This window comes from Melanostigma gelatinosum (genome assembly GCF_949748355.1).
Source record: "Melanostigma gelatinosum genome assembly, chromosome: 24".
Taxonomy (NCBI): domain Eukaryota; kingdom Metazoa; phylum Chordata; class Actinopteri; order Perciformes; family Zoarcidae; genus Melanostigma; species Melanostigma gelatinosum.
This window is the reverse complement of record NC_136657.1, coordinates 7781277-7800493: the sequence shown is the minus strand read 5'-3', so window position 1 is coordinate 7800493 and position 19217 is coordinate 7781277. Positions and strand designations below refer to the sequence as shown.

At 47.7% G+C, this 19217-nt stretch overlaps 1 protein-coding gene across 1 annotated transcript; it reads right to left on the bottom strand.

The window, feature by feature from the left end:
• Positions 1-1310: 1310 nt before the first annotated feature.
• Positions 1311-18509, bottom strand: nalf1a (NALCN channel auxiliary factor 1a). The gene is made up of 3 exons (XM_079296374.1): positions 17349-18509; positions 3226-3397; positions 1311-1897 (listed from the first exon to the last, which is right to left on the bottom strand). Exons 1-3 carry the CDS (start codon positions 18033-18035, stop codon positions 1599-1601), a joined length of 1158 nt encoding a protein of 385 aa, XP_079152500.1. The 5' UTR covers positions 18036-18509; the 3' UTR covers positions 1311-1598.
• Positions 18510-19217: the final 708 nt, after the last annotated feature.

Here is a 19217-nt window from a genome sequence, read left to right as displayed (position 1 = left end):
CTAACACAGCCCTTTGCTATCGTCTGTGAGAGATAGCGGGGATCAGCTCGTCTAAGGGTATTTAAGAGTCAACGGACTGATTGATCGATTGGCTGGCTGCTCACCTCCTCTGCGATACAGAAAAGACGAGGCGATGGTACTGAAGTGGACTCTTTTTTTGTTTTCTTCCCGTCTATATTGCTCCATTGCCAGCATCTGCCTCACTGGGCGTAGAGGCACTCAAAGATCTGGGGCCTCGTTGATCAAAGCGAGTGCCGGACGGGTTCAATCCATCACACATCTCCTCGCCGTCCAAACCTAGAAAGAACCGTGGCCCCAGGCTCGTTGCCGATTGACCACCGACAACTGAAGAGACGATTGTTTTTCCCTGCCGATACGAAGGAACTACGCTGTTACAGAAAACAAGCTCCCGAATCTGCTCCAGGCTCTATACAGTCAGGAGTCGTGCGACATTGGATCGGGGCTCGTAATGACTTTTTCCAACTTTTCCCAAAGAATGTGTAATTTAATCGTTAAACCCCGAACCCCCGTCCAATCACGTCTGTCGGCTTTGGTTTGAGCTCCCCTCGTAACTGAGCCGAAGCTGAAACTAAAGACGCTCTGACTTCTGTTTTGAAAGTCTTGTTGGGTAAAAGTAGAAAGTCGCATTCCGCACGTTAAAAATGAACGTTGGCACGCTTGATAAATGAGGCCCCTGGTGTTTTGGCATCGTGCAACCGTCCTCTCGTGTCCCTGCAGTCTCCCATACTCCGAAGGCTCTCTGCGCCGCCACCGCACGAGGTAAACTGAACACTCCAGAGACCAGAGGACGCCTGTCGCCTCCTTTTGGTCTCCGGCAAGTAAGAAGAAGAGAAAGCGAGCCGGCCTCAGAGCACTTAAGGTCCTAAAACGCGTCGGCATGTACCGTCGTCAAGCTGGTGGGGGAAGGGGCGGAGAACAGGTGTAGCGGGACAAACTACAATGCTGAACGTCAAGAATACAGAGGAACCACACACATTCCTGTTTGCAGAGAAACAAGACCCACGTGAGTGATGGATGAGTTTGGGCCCCCCCGACGGGCCCCTCGAGCGGCATCGCACACGCGCCGGATGCCGCCGAGGTGATGGAGAGCAGGAAGTGGAAAACAGTTGTAAAAAACAACATTCAGGCACCTGAAAGAAATGCAGCAAAAATTGAAAAAAGGTAAGTGAGTGAGCGACACTTCATCGATGTCCGTTTGTTTTTCCTTCGACGTGCCGTCCATACACACGGGAAACGTCGGGGGAAGGGAGGGGAGGGGGGGGAGGGAGGGACGATATGCTAGAAAACATTTGGGTGGGATAGAAACAATGAGCAGGTTTCAAGTGGCGAGAGGTCAGTCCTTTAGGGGGGCGGTTCTCGAAACGCCTCGGTTCGGTTCGACGTCCAATCCCGGCACCTTTCGTCTCCAGTTAAAACCCTCCCACTCCCACCGTGGCTGATGGTTCGTTGGCGGGCGAGATCGTAGAGGCATCTCCAGCGTGTTTCTCGCCAGACGTGTCCCCCGGCAGCCCCGCAAGAAAAAAAAGAACCCCGCCGTCGCTCCCCAGCGACGCACCGGATTCAAACCCCAAAAAGGTTCACTCCTCGTTCGAGGCGCTCTCCTCTGGCGAGAAAATGGCCGCCACGCCCACCAGCGTGGAGTTGTGGGAGGCCGAGATGATGATGACAGTGTGTAGGAGGACGAGGGCCAGCAGGCAGATCTTCAGTCGCCCGCTGCACAGCCTCGGGGTGGCGGCGGAGGTGACCGAGGCCCCCTCGGGCTGGCAGGAGGAGGCAGTCCTTTTTAGTGTCCCGCCTGAGGGGCTGTCCATTCTGGGGTCCCACCGGACGTCGCAGCACTCCGCCTCGCTGTCTGATAGATGATCTGCCAGGAGCCCTGAGAGAGAGACAGGGAGGGAGAGAGAGGATGACTTTTTGGGTGTCACGGTGATTTGGGGTTTTTTGGGGGAGGGGTTTCCTATTCATCACGTGACTGGGACGGAATCATAATAACAACAAGTCCATTTGTATGTATTCTAATGTGAATAAAAACGAATATGATCGTAATGTAACACGGCCCCGTGTTCGGGAGACACGTCAGGATCAAATAGAAGTAGGGCATCTGGATGGAGCCTGAAAACCTGCTCCAGTTCGGTTAAAAACAGCAGCGACAAGCTGTATATACACACATCTCTTCATGTGTATGTGCGTGAATACATTCACGATACTTGATTGATCGACTGATGTCATTTTGCAGTGTGACTCGATTGGTCCGTGTGTGTTTGCTCGTTCTTGTTGTCTTGAGAAGCGTATCAGTAGACAATAAAAGCAAAGTGTCAAAGAAATAGAAAGTGAGTGAAGAGGACGTTTTTGTTGTTCAATGGACTAAAAGACCAAAACTCTTTATTTATGGACATGAGAGGACCCTCGTTGTTCTTATTGGGAGCTGTATGGAAATGATTAGGGTGGGGAGGGGGGTTGAATTAATATTTACTTTAAAAAAACAACAAAAAACCTACAATCCCCTTCCCCCAATCTCGTTATACTTTCATAATATACTTTATTCAATGACTGGAATTATCATTTTCAAAGTGGAATTTTATTCAAACATAAAATAATGAATAATCCAGCTCCTTATTTCATAATAAAGAGACAGATAGAAGATAAATAAAAGGCTCAAGTTGAATTACAATATAAGATATATAAATCTGTTTTTTTTTAACTTTTTGCTGAAGTGAAGGAAAGTGAACAAAACCACATTAACATTTAATCTCTAATATATATATTTTCATTATTCATCCTGCAAGGGGTGAGTTAAAGTTATCTCCCGCTCTGCTGGAGAGGGTCCTTCCTGTCAGACTGCCCCCCCCCCCTCGTCTGACTACCCTTCCCCCACTAATAATGTCTCCACGGTCCCTTAACTCAAACCCCAGCATGGCTGTGCTGATGCTGCCGAGTCCTCTGGGATCACTACTGTACAACACCGCAGCAAACGGCGGAGACGCAGGCCAGAGTCAATTCATCACTGCGTTGTTAAAGCGCCTGAGCCCGGCCGTGCCCAAACGCACCACTAGATGTCATCAGAAAGCCTCCAGAGACGGCCCTCGCCTGTTGTTGTTGTTCCTGGAGGAAACACCACCAGCAGATACGGAGACACACATTTGATAACCGTTCCCCGACATGTTTTTCTTTCTCTGAGGCAGTTGGGGGGGGGTCGGTATTAACCTGTGCAGATGAAGCTGGGGCTGCCGCCGTGGATCAGGTCGTCGTTGTCGGGCAGGATGAACGGACAGCTCTGCTGGACCTCCAGGCAGTACTGGTGGCACGGTACCTTCCTCGGACAGGACAGCTGGGTGGTGGGGAAGTACTGAGCGCACAGCCAGGGCTTATAGGCCGTCTGGGGAGGAAGAAGAAGAGAGGCTGACATGAACTTAGGCCTCCATCTGTTGAGTCGTACATCCAGACACATTCGGGCTGAAAAGAGTCTTTGCATGTATATTTAAACCATCGGATACAAACTTCCAAAATGGATACCCGGCACTTCATGCATTAATGAAAGCTCAGGAGTTATGAGCCAAGGCAAGAGCCTTCTGGGACGTTGAATAAATCTTCCTGCAGAGCATTAGCTAACAGAAAGTAAAGCATGCCAAACCCAGAGTGATAATTTGCTTGTTTACGGGATATGGATTATGAGAGGCGGCTGCAGCCGGTGGTAGATGTAGAACCTTTTTACATTAAAAGACTAAAGGCAGTTTAGCACCAGAGGGGCTGAAACACACTATTTTCTCTCTTAATCAATTCATGTTCAAAGGGAACGTCTCCAAATGTCGTGTTTTGTGTGACTAACGGTTCAAAACACAAATATATTCAGTTCACTGTCATATAAAACAAAGAAAAGCACCAAATCCTCACACATGGGTTGGCTGGAACTGGAGATTTCACTGCAGTTTTGCTTGTAAACTTACGTGAACCAATAATCGATTCTCAAAATCAGACAGTTCTACACCACACAGCCACCGAGCGGTTTGTCGAAAGCCTCGAAAAGCCTTCTGAGAGTTAGGCTGGTGTGTACAGCGATGCAGTTCTAAATCAAGCGCGCCCCGAATAACGTCATCAAACTCAAGTTTCTGTCCCTCCTCCGAGTTACACTCGCTGCAGTTCACCGGGAGGCGGGATGTAATACAAAATGCACAGACGCATCTATGTAGGGAGACAGATGGTGACACGTAATAGCCAAAGCCTCGGGCCTGGAAAAGCTTAGCAAGACAAAATGAACCGAGGGTTCACAGTCTGGATTCGCTGCCATTTTTAGCTATCTTGGCATGTGCTTTTTATTAGGATTAACACCAGAGAAGGGGAATAACAGCAAAAGAACGGCACAGAGACTGTGTTTAGATGTGTTAAGAACCCCCCCCACCCCCCGCCTGCTGCCGAAATCTCCACCAACCTGGTGGGGCGTGGAGAGACGCAAGGAAACCATGCGAGGAGAGAGGAAACGAGGAAATATGTTTTAAGATACAAGAGACGTCCTTTCCTCTGAAGAAAAATCTGATCAGTCTGATCGGCTGCAGCGTCCAATCACATAACACATAACTAATCAGGGGGCGTGTCGGCCGGAAAACACTTCCTGGAAGGCTGTTCTCGTGCGTCCTCGCTCATGGCTCCTCGGGGGTCTCTCCTCGCTCCTCGCTCCTAAATAAGAGCTTTGGGACGGCCGTCAACATGGCAGCGCAGAACAACGTCCGGTTCAAGCGAGGAAATGACAAATAAGAGACTTGGGATGTACCCTGTGTGACTTTTGCTACGGGGTCTCGTTTGCATGTAAATAACGTTTGTACGAAGAGCTACAAGCGAATAAAAAGATTTTGGATCAGACAAAAAAAACATTATGTGCCATTATTGTTATTAAAAGCTATGTACAGGAACATTGGGACATTTTACAGTTGAAAAAACACTTTTAAATGAATCACGATGAATTCATGAATTACCATATTACAGCAAACACACAAATAATACAACAATAACACACTCAAGTTGATGAAAAATGAGACTAAACTATTAAAAATGGAGCTGTTCGCACAAAGCCTGGACTATAATAAAGTCCTGAACTGTAAACAGCATTAAATGAAGTTCTGTGTGAAGCCGGCTAACCTGTATTAAGAGGCTACAGCCACGCTAGCAGCTCTGTTATCAAAGCTAGCATCAAAGCTAGCATGCTGCTTGTTTAACAGGCCCACCATGTTGCAAGGCCCATTATCCTGTTTGAAAGCAAGCGTCTTTAGAAATGAAATATTCTCGACGAAGTCGGCAACAATCAAAGTTTTGAATGTCGTAGTTGTTTATTATTGTTGCTAAAACTTTAACACACATGAACTCAGCAAACCTGCTTCATCCAGTTTGATCAGGTTTGATTGAAAGTGATCAAATTCACGCACCCATAGTCCGGGCGGTAACCTCCAGTACTGGCTGTTCGCAATATTTGTGTCACAGTTTTAAGTCAGCTTTCCCTGTCTTTCCATTTCCTGTCTGTTGCTAACATTTAGCATGAGCCATAGCCACCTACAGAACACTAATTATCCCCTGTGTCATTTACCACTAAATGGCTCAGTAAATGGGTCCGGTTACTGTCATTGTGGATGTTTGGTAGAATTACATCCAGAACCTCCACCAGACTCTGAAAAAAGGTAACTGTGCCCCTCCTCCAACATCCCTCGCATATTCGAATGCTGAGAAATCACATGGGGGTCTGATTTGTGTACCGCCATACAAAGCTAACAAACACTGCACGGGCAATTATAATAATTATAACAATCTGATTACGGTGATGGTGATGAGAATGATAATGACCCGAATGCTTTGCAAAATCAAAAACGTTCCAGACACGTATGACTTACAGGAATAAGCTGTACTGTGGGGGTTAAACCCCGTTTTCCAGGAAATACACTCATCCTTCAAAAAAGAAAAAAAGGTCAACACTCTGGTTTTAGAGCCTTGATGGGAGATCCGTCTCCATCTGAACCTTGTGGTGCAGGTTTAAAAACGTTTTTCTCTCGATGTTCTGTCTTAATAAACACGATCTTGCCGTAGTGGGACTCTACAGAGGAACAAGACAAAAATGGCCCAGATCACTGATTAAGTTTTCGTCTGGTATTCTGTGGAGGTTTTTTGGGGGGCGCTCAATCCACGACCGGGCATTTTCAGTGCGGCGACTTCCCGTCTGCGCAAACGGGTGTCGTTTAATTCACGATGATATTGCATAAATTCTTCCCAGCTGTGAGATAATCCGTCTAGGGATGCTGCGGCTGTCAAAAGAGAACCAAAACAATACGAGCGCAGCCAGACAGGAAATCTGGGTCCTCCCGAAGATGTATGCTGGCAGTTGCCACGGTAACGGCTTTTTCTGCTTTTCATTAGAGCTCAATGGGTACTGCCCCGCTCTCTGTTGGCGTTCTGTTTGTGTGCACATGTTTCAGCGCACAACCAGGTATCTGTGTGTGCGTGTGTCTGCGTGTGCTCAGCGTGAAAAGGGAAGCGTATGAGAGTAAATTGAGTTAGTCAGGAAGCAGGCCTGGAGTCTGATTTGATCAGTCCAATGTGTGATCAGTGTGAATGGGAACCTGGCACTCAAAAAGCCTCTGTCGCCATGCAGCTCAGTCTGCATCAAACAATGTACTGAAGGCCGGAGACGCCGACAGGAAACACACCGAGCTGGCGAAACCATTTCCGCCGTTTCAGCCCCACAGCCTGGCCATGTGTACACACGGCGCTTTACCCCGCTTTAAGTGTCACATCAGCCAGCACCAGCAGTCATCAAATCAAAGGTGAAATCAAGGCGATCCTGATGTGTTGGACGTTTACAGTAACGCAGAGATGTAAAATGCGCCAGTGAGGCACTTTCTGCCAGTGCTTGCATGCAAATCTTTTTAGAGCCTATAAATAACATTCAAAAAAATTAAGATTCAAACGCTGACGCTTTGGCAGATAAGTGTCAGCAGCGCTGGCATCTGAATTCCACCACAGTGATTATTACTATTACATAAGAGGCAGACTGCAGGACAAGTCGTGGACTGCTCCCTATTTTCTTTATGCACGCAGTGCGCTCACCAGCCAGAACATACTCTTCAGAAGATAAATGACTGTGACTATGCAGTATATATTGCTTTTTCTGTTTTATTTTGTTTATTAACTTCAACCAAGAAACCTCAGACTTTCCTCCAGAGTCCACCGTAAACCAGATGAAAATGCATCAGGTGGTCTAAAATACAATTAAAGTCAAACAGAAACTCAAATTATCTTTGTGTAAGGAAATAAACTACAGTATAGTACGGCAGCTAATGATAAGAGAGGACGAAAACATTTGTGGACATATTTTAGTTTTAAGTTTTAAGTACAAAGTGAAAGCTAATTAACCAAGCTTGAGTGGAAGCCGCTAGTACTTCCCCTCGGAAAGTGGAAGCTAGTTAGCCTAGCATAAGTGGACACTGCTACCACTACTACTTGAAAGTGGAAGCTAGTTAGCCTAGCATAAGTGGATACTGCTACTCCTACAACTTGAAAGTGGAAGCTAGTTAGCCTAGCATAAGTGGACACTGCTACCACTACAACTTGAAAGTGGAAGCTAGTTAGCCTAGCATAAGTAGATACTGCTACTACTACAACTTGGAAGTGGAAGCTAGTTAGCCTAGCATGAGTGGAAGCTGCTAGTACTACAACTTGGAAGTGGAAGCTAGTTAGCCTAGCATAAGTGGATACTGCTACTACTACAACTTGGAAGTGGAAGCTAGTTAGCCTAGCATGAGTGGAAGCTGCTAGTACTACAACTTGGAAGTGGAAGCTAGTTAGCCTTGCTTGGTAATAGAATCACTGATTCACTTACAGTATTTTTTTATTCGTGTTATCTAAACAGCTGAGTCATTGGCAGCTCCCACACACGCAGTGTTGTGTTTATTACACATTATAGAAGCTATAATGTTATAGCTGGTGTTAGCTGTCTCTCTTCCATGGTTCCAGTCGAAGTAATGGCAGACGACCAGACTGTCAAAACACGTAGCAATGACCAGACCAGTAAACTCAGCACTTCGTACATTACTCCATCATTTTTATCCAAACATGGAGTTTACAAGTAGCAACTCCAAATTTAAGCGGCCTTTTTATTTTCTTCTTTTTATTCAGTCAGATATCAGAAATTTGGGTTTTCCTGAACGCAGCATAAGCAACAGCTACGTCTGCTAAAAACACCATATTGCACTAATCAAATTAACCAGTGCTGTACCAGCATCGTGAGTCAGAACCAAAAGTTCATGCCCCCCAAGGAGAACTCTAATAGCACCATCACTGCCAAAAACTGTAAATGTCCTCTTTTTGGTAAATACAAATCAAACCAAATTAACAAAACACCAATGATACTGCTGATTTCTTAGCAACCAGTTCCATTTAAAATGCACCGAGTTTGTGTTCCTGTCTGGCACGTAAAATAATTGGCAGGTAGAAAAACAAATGTGCATCTGATACCTGCGAGATGGGAGTGGGGAGGGGGAGTTCTGCCTGTGTGCTGTCATGTAGCATCAATCAATCTGAGAGTGGAAAAACATGCCCAAAGCGAATGCTGGCGCTGCCGTGTCTCCGTGGGGTGTGTGTGTGTGTGTGTGTGTGTGTCGGGGTGGGTGGGGGTGACACACTATTTCATAATGTACTGATGCTGCATGGGGCGCTCAATGTGACACAAATTAGCAACCAGCAGAGAGAGAAATGTCACGTCCATGATGTGACGAGAAGACCCTTATAATACGACAAAGCATTTCCCTTCTGCTCGGGGAACCCACAGCTCGGCTCAGATGGTTAACAGCCCCCCCTCACCCCTAACAGCAGGTCAGCTTTGGTCATTCCGCCAACGTCCAGCAGTTCGTCCCAGGCCGACAGCTCCCGTTACATCTGACGAGCAAAGACTGTTTCCAGTGTTTATGCTAAGCTAAGCCAACCACCTGCCGGGCACTAGCTTCATGCTAAGCGTACAGACATGAGAGTGGCATCGATCTTCTCGTCTCATTCTTGTCAACAAAGGGAATAGCGGTATTAGAATAGTATTTCCATAAAATGTCAAATCTCTTTTTGCCATGGCACTCAGGGTTTTGTCACGTTTTAGTTTGAAAGTTCTCTCCTGTCGTGTCACGTCTCGTTTTACTTCCTGCCTTTGTTTGTTGACCGGTTTCACCTGTTGCTGGTCACCTGTCCCTCGTCTCTCCCTCCTGTCCTTGTGTATTTAGCCTCTGTGCCCCCTCCCCCCTTTGTTCTTTTGTCATTTTGTTTTTGGAGTTCTGTTTGCTTGTGCTCTGCCGGCTGTGCCTGCACGACTTGTTTGATTAAAAGCATCTTCATCTAATATCTGCATTCGGGTTCCTCCCTGTTTTTTTGTTGTCAGAGCATTTTATTTATTGATTGCTGTCGGAATGTCAAGAGAATTTCAACAAATACAACAAAAAAGGTTTTCAAAAAGAAATCCCCTACCCTAGCTTTAAGCCATAATGTCTAATGACGTCGCACCAAAATAAAAGCACATGTTCAGCCAGTAGTGGTCCGTCCCTGAGCTGTACTCCCCGAAATCAAGCAGCGCGCTGACCGTCCTCGTGCTGGTTTACACTCCCGGGTGTGTCGGAACTTTAACTCGAGTATCAACACTCTCTTTCTTCTCAGCAGGACGGCGTGTGTCTCACACACACACACACACACACACTAGGCGATAAAGTGGAATGACAGAGACGGGCTATAAAAAGCACATGAGTCAGCTGCAGAGTGAGATCCCAGTTATGAGCTGAATGACACAGATCATTGCCACTCGCACAAATCGCGGCCGCGGGAGGACAGGAAGCGGCTCTCGCACTACCTGGGCTGTGTTTTTTCTCCTGATAGCACCATTATTGTCCTGAGTGTGCAAAAAAAGAATGAATTCCTGATAAATTGGAAGGGGTCACCTGGTCGATTTTACCAGACATTTTCAAAAGGAGTATTTTCACATGCCACACACACACTCAAAGAGGGTTCTGAGGACGGAGGACTACAAATCCAACAGAGCCTAAAGTTCCCGACACCTCTGACCAGATAAAACTCACAATTGGTCGCAAAATAAGCAGCGGAGGAACAATCTTAAAGACATTAAAAACGTATTATGTTGTAAGTCATTGCCATCATGTGATGGTAGAAAGGAAATTAGCTTTTTAAACGTCCTGCCAGTAGCTCTAAGCAGCTTTTAATACATCATCAAAACTATGAATGCCAATTGCCTATTCATTATTTTTTATTAAAGCAAGTATTAAAATAAAACACAACCCTGTATGTCATTTGAAATGCGTTTTTTTCATTCGGAACTGGCCAGTTCACTCCAAAGCACGTTAGCCCGGTGAGCAAACCGGAAATGTTTCTATTTGTTTCTTTTCTCATCTCTGCACCTTCTATTTGTGCAAACGGCTATAAATACACAAAGCGAACGGAAACACGTCACGAGAAGCCATGTCGGGTTTCTCAGAAGCAAGCGCGTCAGTAACAGTGAACAGAGGCCTTGATTCGTGATCCATAACAGGTATCGACAGGCCTCCGGAGCTTGTGCTGCTGTTGCACTTGAGGTTTCAGCTCCTTCGGCTGCTCGCGGCTGCTTGCGGCTGCTTGCGGCTGCTCGGCTGGGACATCCCCGAAACAATGTGAGCATTTCAATTCAATGCCGTAGATACTGCGACTTTAATATGACGTTCAGATATTTAAACATTCTATGTCATCTCTTTTGGGTTGTACAGCTTTAGCGATTGAGCGTCAGCACCTGATCCGCACGCAAGAGGGTAGAGACAATGTGAAAGATCATCATGTGAGTGATGGAGGGCAGATAACTGTGGTCAAGAAGATTTGCCAAGAAGACAGCTGTGGCATGAAGCGAACTCTCTCAGACACCAGTCGGCTACATCACACTTCAGAAATGTTCATAAAAAGCTCTCCAGGAATGAATCATAAACATACAAGGACAAATTGACAGTTGTACAGCCAACAGGCCGCCCAGTCTGCCCACGCGCTCCCCCCCCCCCCCCCCCCTCGCATCGCGGCCTTGTGACTGCGGGAGAACCTTGCCGATATCTCCGGGACATTTTAGAGGCTGATTCTGAGAGGGTCCCACTTTTTAACATCTCCTGTTATTACGGAGCCGTCGTAGAGAGGGGGAGATGTCAGAGGGGCGGATTGATTGATCGATACTCCGGTGATTATTTTCACTGATACACGCTACTGTGGCATGAAAACCTCGTACTGCATCTGGTTTGAGCCGTGTTGATTCCACATGATGAGCAATACAGCATCACTTCTTTCCTTTGAAGAAGTTTAAATGAATACTAAAAAGCTGAAATGTTATTACCATTAGTATTTCTGTTAAATTACCTGTGAACCAGACGATACAGCTGGAACATGGGGAATATTACTGTTTAAGTTGCAGAAACTGACATTAAAACCAAAACAAACGGTTTTGTTTGTGATGTACTTCCTCTGCAGACTCGCCTGCTGCGCCACCAACTGTTCCTTCTGTGTTCAGTGTTCTCTTTGTTGACGGAGCTTTACCGTAAGTTAAAAAAAACACACTGTTAAGAGGAATGCGCCAACACAAAAGGGAAGTCGCTCCGAGTCTGATTGATTCCATCGCTGCAAAACAACTTTCCATCACTGAAATCGGTTCAACATGTTTTTGTGATTGGACTGGCCTTGAGGGAATTTCCTCAAATGTGGCACAAACGTCTTGGACTCAAGATTGAACCGATTAGAATTTTCCGGTCAAAGGTCACTGTGACCTCACAACAACACGTTTTTGGCCATAACTCAAGAATTCATATGCTAATTATGACACACGGAGTATTTTATTCACCTTCTGATGCGAGTGAACGTTAACTCCGAGTCTATCGTCGTCCCGTTTCTTTCTTTCTTCTCTGTCCTTTGAATCTTACGCCGGCAGTGCATTAGTCTGTCACACTGTGTCATATCAACTTAATGCATAAGACAGAAGCGTCCATCACGCATTGAGCAATTTAATGGAAGGAACTGCACAACAGGCAAACTGCCGCCCGGCGCTCTCGTAAATAAAACGCATGTCCAGTGACTGACAATTCATTTAACGGGAGCATCATCCTCAATCACCCTAATGGGCCACACGGAGCTGAACGGAGATTCTAACCTTTTACCTCGTCCACCGTATACATGCAGACAGAGAGAGAGAGAGAGAGAGAGAGAGAGAGAGAGCGAGAGAGAGAGAGAGAGAGAGAGAGAGAGAGAGAGAGAGAGAGCGAGAGCGAGAGCGAGAGCGAGAGCGAGAGCGAGAGCGAGAGCGAGAGGGGTGCCTTCCTGGGGAATAAGGGGAAGTCGGATAATCCCATTAGTGCAAAGTGGTGCGGGGATTTAGATGTGATCATCTGGAGTCGCCCCACAGGATATCCCCCCCCCCCCCCCCCGAACAAGGACACAAAACCTCCACCCTGCTCCTGAATGTTCTACATTATTTAAATACAGCACACGGATATGCATTCAGGCTTATATCTGTCCCTGTAAAAGAATAATCCATTCAAACACCGACGCAGACAGTATGACTGTTAGACTAATTGATGTCAGGCCCATAAATGTATGACGCTATTCGTCTGACCCTCAGGTGCTTCACAAGTGTTTCATCCTGCGTGCAACATCTCCATTTTCTCACAATTACGAAGCCAAAGTAATGAATGTTTTTGCTATAATTACATTTCGGTGGTGCTCAGGAGAACAGCAACTAAATGCGATTCATCTCCGGGGAAGATTTATATGTTTAAGAATGCAATTGGTGTGTTTTTTTTTTTAAGATTTGACACGATAAATGCAACAAAGGGAAAAGGGCAAACTCCACAGATTTTTAGACACCAACATAATTTTACTTGAATCGATCATATGTAGCAGTTGTGTGCGTTGTGGCTTTGAAGGGAGCTTGTTAAAGTGAAATGTGAAGTCTCAAGCCCAATTTGACATCATCAGGTTTACCTAATTGATGACATCATCGGGGTTGTGTCGAGTTTGACTCGTTGGGCTTTGACACTTCAGATTTGTAACAGAAAGCCTGCGTCGCGTAGTAGAGACTGGAGTTTGAAAGACCACTGAGTGGCATTGTGGGAAATGTAGTTTCGAGCCACTGCTGCTTCAATTTTTGCCAGCTTTATGAAAGTATGTAAAATCAGTTTCAAAGGAAAAAGTACCCAAAAAGAAGCTGCTAAACTTGTTTACCATACAGGAAGTGCTTTTAGCTGAATGCTAACGTCAGCATGCTAGCAATGAAAACACTGTGTAGCAGGTGCAATGTTTACCGTGGCCATCTGAGTGTAAAGTGTTAACATGCTAACATAATGAGCGCTAAACACAAAGTACAGCTGAGGCTGATGGGAATGCCATTAGTTGCATAAATGGAATCGTTCCTTTACAAAGTGACAATGTGGCTTTAATTACAATCTCCACCTTTGATTGACAACATGACTGTAGGCCGGAGAAATGACTTCACATGGCCGCCATAATGGAAATACCACAGAGGTGAAATGAGGCCGATTAACTGGGTCACCCACTTTAACCCGTGTATCCCCCACGGTGCGGTTCCCCTCCCTCCGCCAGCCCTGCTGTTATCTCACGTGATCTGATCGGCTCTCCGATCACAGCTCAAATATGGAAGCGCTGCCGTGCACTGCAGCAGCTAGTCTCCCTCTCTCCCCCTCCCTCCCCCCCTCCCTCTCTCCCAGGCTCATTGGCATGCCGCTCAGGGGTCTGCCCATTGATAAAAAAAGGGGCCGTCGTGGAGCGGGCCCAGCATCTCGAAGGGACAAAGCCCTGTCCAAGGTCAGCATCCACACGCGCCCCGCGGGCGTGAATCACATGTGAGCGCTTCCGTGTGCAACCTGGACGGGTGGCCGATGCAACAACCTGTCGTTCATTAATGCGCACGAGGCTGGAGCCAATATGAGTGACGAATAAAAGGCTAACAAAAGCAGCATTTACTTTACAGGATATTCATGCAGATGAGATAAACCACATTCGTGACTGTGAGATTGATGATAGATGTGGGGATGAGAGAGTGTGTGTATCCAAATGCACGACTTCATGAGGCTCCATCTGTGTTTAGATTATGTTTCAGTGCCTCCCCCCCAACTGAGAACCGATATCCTTGTTGTTACACATCATTTACTGCTGAATGGCATAACTGTCCACTGTTATGATGTAGATGGGGGGGTAACAGATGAGGAGAGTGCAGCTCGGTCTACCTAAAGCGTACACACACACACACACACACACACAGGTCCTCGGCATAATCAGACAGCTTCAGATAGTGACATGATGTCTTCACTGCCCTATGTCGTTCGGAGGAGCTGCCCGCTCTCAAATGAAGGACGAGAGATGGCGGAGGGGCTCGGCGCAAATCGATAGGGATCAACCTCTTGGTATTGCTGCCACCCGTCCCTCCGGCTCAAAAGGAGCTCAGATCAATGCAGATGTGGGCGGTGGACAAGGATCTGAGGAGAGGAGGACGCCGTGGACGCTGTCCTCCTTTCCACTCGCACACAACACCGGCTAAGATTAGACATTCAATTGGACCTGGAGCTTGTGTGTGTGTGGCTCAGCAGTGATTGGTTTTGAAAGTATTTCACAACACTTCAGTAGCTGCAGACAGAGAATAAGCAGGGAGAGAGATCCATCTTTTTAGCTCAGAGTTTTTAGTTACTTTAGTTACTTTTTAGTTCTGGTAATTCAATAAATAATAGTCGAAATGAAATAACCGTATGGTTTTGTATACTCTAGTCATCGTATTGAATTATCGCCCTGCCACAACACCGTCCATGCCCACCTCACACCAGCGAGAGATGCAATTCTGTCCTGACATTTTCGACCAAGCGACAAATGGATTAAAGAGAAAACAACCTGCAGATTAATCGATGAAGAAAGTAACAACAAAGCAGCGTGTTTGTAGGCCTTAAGGCTTTCGGGGTCGTTTCGCTCGTCCCACTTTCATCGTTATTATTATTACAGATGTATCAGCGCGTATATCACAGTCGTGTGTTTCTGCCATCGTGAGGAACAGCACACCGGCCGCGTCCGGCCTTGTGATGTTTCACCTCGGGCTACAGGAATCAAAGCGCAAACAAACAACGCAGCTCTCCGTGTCAGACATCACCCCTTGAGGTGTCACAGACCTTCCTCCGTTTGATGTGTTTTCACACACCGGCTCAGTCTTGTCTTGCTGTATTTCAGACAGCTCGCACAGCAAGCACCCGCCTGAGCTGCTCTCGAAGGCAGGTAGCCATTAACTCAACGAGAGCTCGACATTACCGCTTTAGAGTTGGCACCGCTCGCTCCCGCGCGGCCGGCAGCGGCGCGGGAGCGCCTATAATCAAGAAGGCGATGGAGAAAAGGCGGTGAGAAGGAATTAGTCAGCGTGGCTAAATGACTGTTTTCTCTCTGAGTGTCAGGAGGTCAGCTCGCGGAGGAAAGGAAAGGCTCCCATCAATGGCTTGCCGGCACGTCTATGTCACAACGGTGGCCATCGCCTTTTCTTTTCCTGTGTGACACGATTGCATATTGTACAGCCGGCAACCGGCCAACCTTGAAGTTAAACCCTGAAGTAGCTTCGGTCAGGCTTTACCGACTCAACATAAGTAAAGAACCTTGGTGCGATGAGTGTTTTGAGCTTCCAGCGACGATGATTCATGGGGAATATGAGAACTGGTTATTTTGTCTGCTGTTGATTCATCCGACCATTGTTTCATCTGTTAATCGTCCCAAAAAAAAAAGTCTTGTTTTGTTGGCACAAAAAGTCCAAGATCCAACGACAACGAGTTTTCGACTAACTGCACCGAACAGAATGAATCCAAACATGTAGGCGACAGCACGGCTTTAAACCCATCCAGCTGTACCTGCACAAGACATGTGAAAGCTCTACTTCGTGTCTGCACAAAGTGTGTGTGTGTGTGAGAGTGTGTGAGTGTGTTTATGTTGATAACAATGTGAAATTTGTAAGAATGCTGGAATTATCTTTTCCTACTGTATAAAAAAAAAAAAGCTGTGTTGTCTTTGCCGGGATTAAAACATCCAACAGCGAATATAAAAGAAAGTGAATCATTGTTTGATGAATACAACACACACACACATACACAGTCTATGCTCTTCCTCCTCTAAATTTAAGCTAGCCTTGCAGTCTAGGCCCAGTGGCTCCGTCTGCGTTGCACTGGTTTTGAAGCGGGCAGATGGCCTCATCAGAATCGCGTTTTGACGCCTATATATGCGCGTGTCTCTGCCACCGGTTGGGTGAATGGAGGCCATCTGGGATTGGCCAGGGCTTCTGTGAATGGAGCCCGAGGGGGGAGGGGGGTGGGGGGAGGGGGTGGGGGGGAGAAGCGGCATTCAGCACCGCGGACAGCTCCGGAGCTCTCTCCGCGGTGCTGAAGGCAGCCTCTCGGACCTCCGCGCCTCCCGGACACCCCGTTACAATCAACTCTGACCCCCGCTTCGCGTTTTGTGGTGAGCTGGGTAAACAGTGCGCGGTCATCAAACAGCCCCCCCCCCCCGCTCTTCCCGGGCTCCAACACGAGGCCCCTATGTGCCTTGTAATGAGCAAACATGTCCAGCTGAAGAAAGCCTTCTGCCACATTAGGCAGGGAAACCACCTCTTGACTTTAATGAAACGCTCTCGATATGGAGTGGGGGCGGCCATGATGAACACCTGGCGGACTGCGACAACACACACACACGCACGCACGCATGCACGCACACACACACACACACACACACACACACACACACACACACACACACACACACACACACACACACACACACACACACACACACACACACACACACACACACACAGGCTCCCCCGGAGCTGTTTGCATAGGCTTCCTTCCTGCACATTAAACCGTCATAAAAAAAAGGCTTGTGCAACAGTGCGGGTCTAACAACCCCATCCGGGTTATCGATGGCGAATCGGTGGGGAGTGTGTGAGCCGCGAGAGGCACCGGGCGGTCATCGATGTCGAACACCGGAGCGGGGGACCGAGAACGGGGGGAGACGGAGCAATGGTTCCGGATGCTGAAAGAAAAACACAAGCAGGGCCTCTATCTGCACATTAGCATGGGGCCTAAACACAATGAGGAGATGAATGAACATGAGGGCCGGAGCCGGGAGTCTCCTTGAATCTGTCATCCGTCTCCATGGCGACAGGAGGAGGAGGAGGAGGACCAAAACTGGCATCTATCTGGGCCCAAATCAACAGATGGCCACCACCACCACATCCACCCCCAACCCCCCTTCCCTTTTCTGCAGCCTACCTTGCACTGCTCCATGCACGTCCTCACCGAATATGCCCCAGGCTCGTATTTCTGAGTCAGGAGCTCAAAGTCCTCGTATTTCTCCTGGGCGTGCTGGTCGTAGCGCTGGTACGCCTGGACGCACAGGCTGCATCTGGCCGTGTCGCCGTCGCCGAGCACGTCGAGGCTGCAGTTCAAATTGTCCGGACTCGTCGACCCGTAGAACAAATCCAGCAGGGAGTAGGAGTTACAAAAGGAAAGGTACAAATCGCTCATATTTACAGCCGGCGTCCCCTCTTTGTCGGAAAGGCCCCCGCACAAATGGTCGGCGTCTGCGAAAGTGAAGCAGTTCTTAGACAAACTATCCCGGTGGCAAGTTTCAAGACGCCACACATGTTTGGTAGAGTTTCCTATAAAAATAGCATCTGGGGTTCCTCTGAGGCTGCTGTGTGCTGAGTGGGTCTGGGGTGAGAGGAGGTGGGAGGACGCGAACTTGACCCGGGTCCGGGCCAGCTTGGCCTCGGCGCAGAACCACAGGTGATCAGAGAGGAGGATGGTGAGGAACAAGAGGGATGCCAAGGACAGTCGCCATCTCTGCGCCCTCTCGGAGTCGGTGAATGGCTTTTGGTTGTCGCGGGGGGGCTCCAGCCAGATTTGGAAGCCGTCGTCATCTTCTTGCTGCCAACACGTCCCAGCACCCCTGGTCATATTTTGGGAACCGGCCGACTCCACCGTGGGGGCTCCTCTGCCGCAACAGTCATTGACGTGGGGGTCCGCTTCGCGTTTTCTTCCCCTCGGAATGTCAGGCGGTGGGTGGTCCCGGCTTGCCTTTGCGTTCAGCGGTAATTCCCATTAAAACGAGCGTGGGCCGGATGGGAAATTAGACGCTGGCGACCACGGGCCGCGTCCTCCATGGCTGACCGGTGAAGCCGCTGTCCTCCCGCCCGCCCCGAGCTCCGCGCCGCGCCGCTCCTCTGCGTAGCCCCGACTCCGTTTTTAGAAACACTCACCGACGCGTTTTTTACGTTTCCCCCGGCCTCGGTCGTGCAGGGACAAGGGCGCTATCCTCTCCCAACATGGCGAAGCTGTCTGCCTTTGTGTCGGCGGATGGGCCTGCAGCCTGGTACGGACCTCTTTTCTTTTTCAAGCCCTCGCCGTCTTCATCTCGCTGCCGTTGTCAAGTTGCCGCCATGTTCGCCAGGAGACGGTGTGTGTTTGCAGGAAGCTGAGTTAAGTCAGCATTTCCGGTCGCACCATTCAACATAAAGGTGGTGTTTATTTTCGTGCCTGAGAAACTTGTTTCATGTGCCCCGTTATATAGACCAACGTGTCCCAACATCTGTTCACCCTGAACACAAAACAGTTTTTATTTGTGACCCATTAAACATAATTCTACGTGACTGAGTAACAAACATGTTTTTATTTCTTATTTATCTTACCCTCTTCATATCGTGAGACCCTGACCCCCCCCCCCATTTTATGAAATGTGTTTGAGTTGTTTTTTTGTCATTTTACAGATTTGTAGACAAAGAAACGTATCGCCTTCTAGTGCATTTACTAATGTATACTGTTCAGCAGAATAAAGCATTGAAAATAATAATGTATACGGAATTTTGAATCACCACAAAATTATATTTTGTTTACATTTCTGAAAAAAACAACTTCATACTATGTTTCAGATACATATATTTTATTTTGATGGTGAAATCGCCCAGCATCCGGTGTTGTGCTGCCTAATCTTCCGCCGCTGACGTTATGCGCGCGCATCGCAGTCGCCGCATCCCTCGGCACTGAAGTGCGTCAAGTCAGAGAGAGCCCGCTGAAATGACACCAGGAATGTTGTGATTGTGACTTCAAAATTAAAGCCTATGATGTCAGCCACCAAAATAA

Excerpts from the sequence above, each read along its gene's own strand:
- nalf1a (XM_079296374.1), bottom strand. The coding sequence starts at position 18,035 with ATGACCAGGGGTGCTGGGACGTGTTGGCAGCAAGAAGATGACGACGGC. Across the intron at positions 3,398-17,348 it reads CGTGCATGGAGCAGTGCAAG|ACGGCCTATAAGCCCTGGCT; the intron begins GTAGGCTGCAGA and ends CTTCCTCCCCAG. Across the intron at positions 1,898-3,225 it reads CCCCAGCTTCATCTGCACAG|GGCTCCTGGCAGATCATCTA; the intron begins GTTAATACCGAC and ends TCTCTCTCTCAG.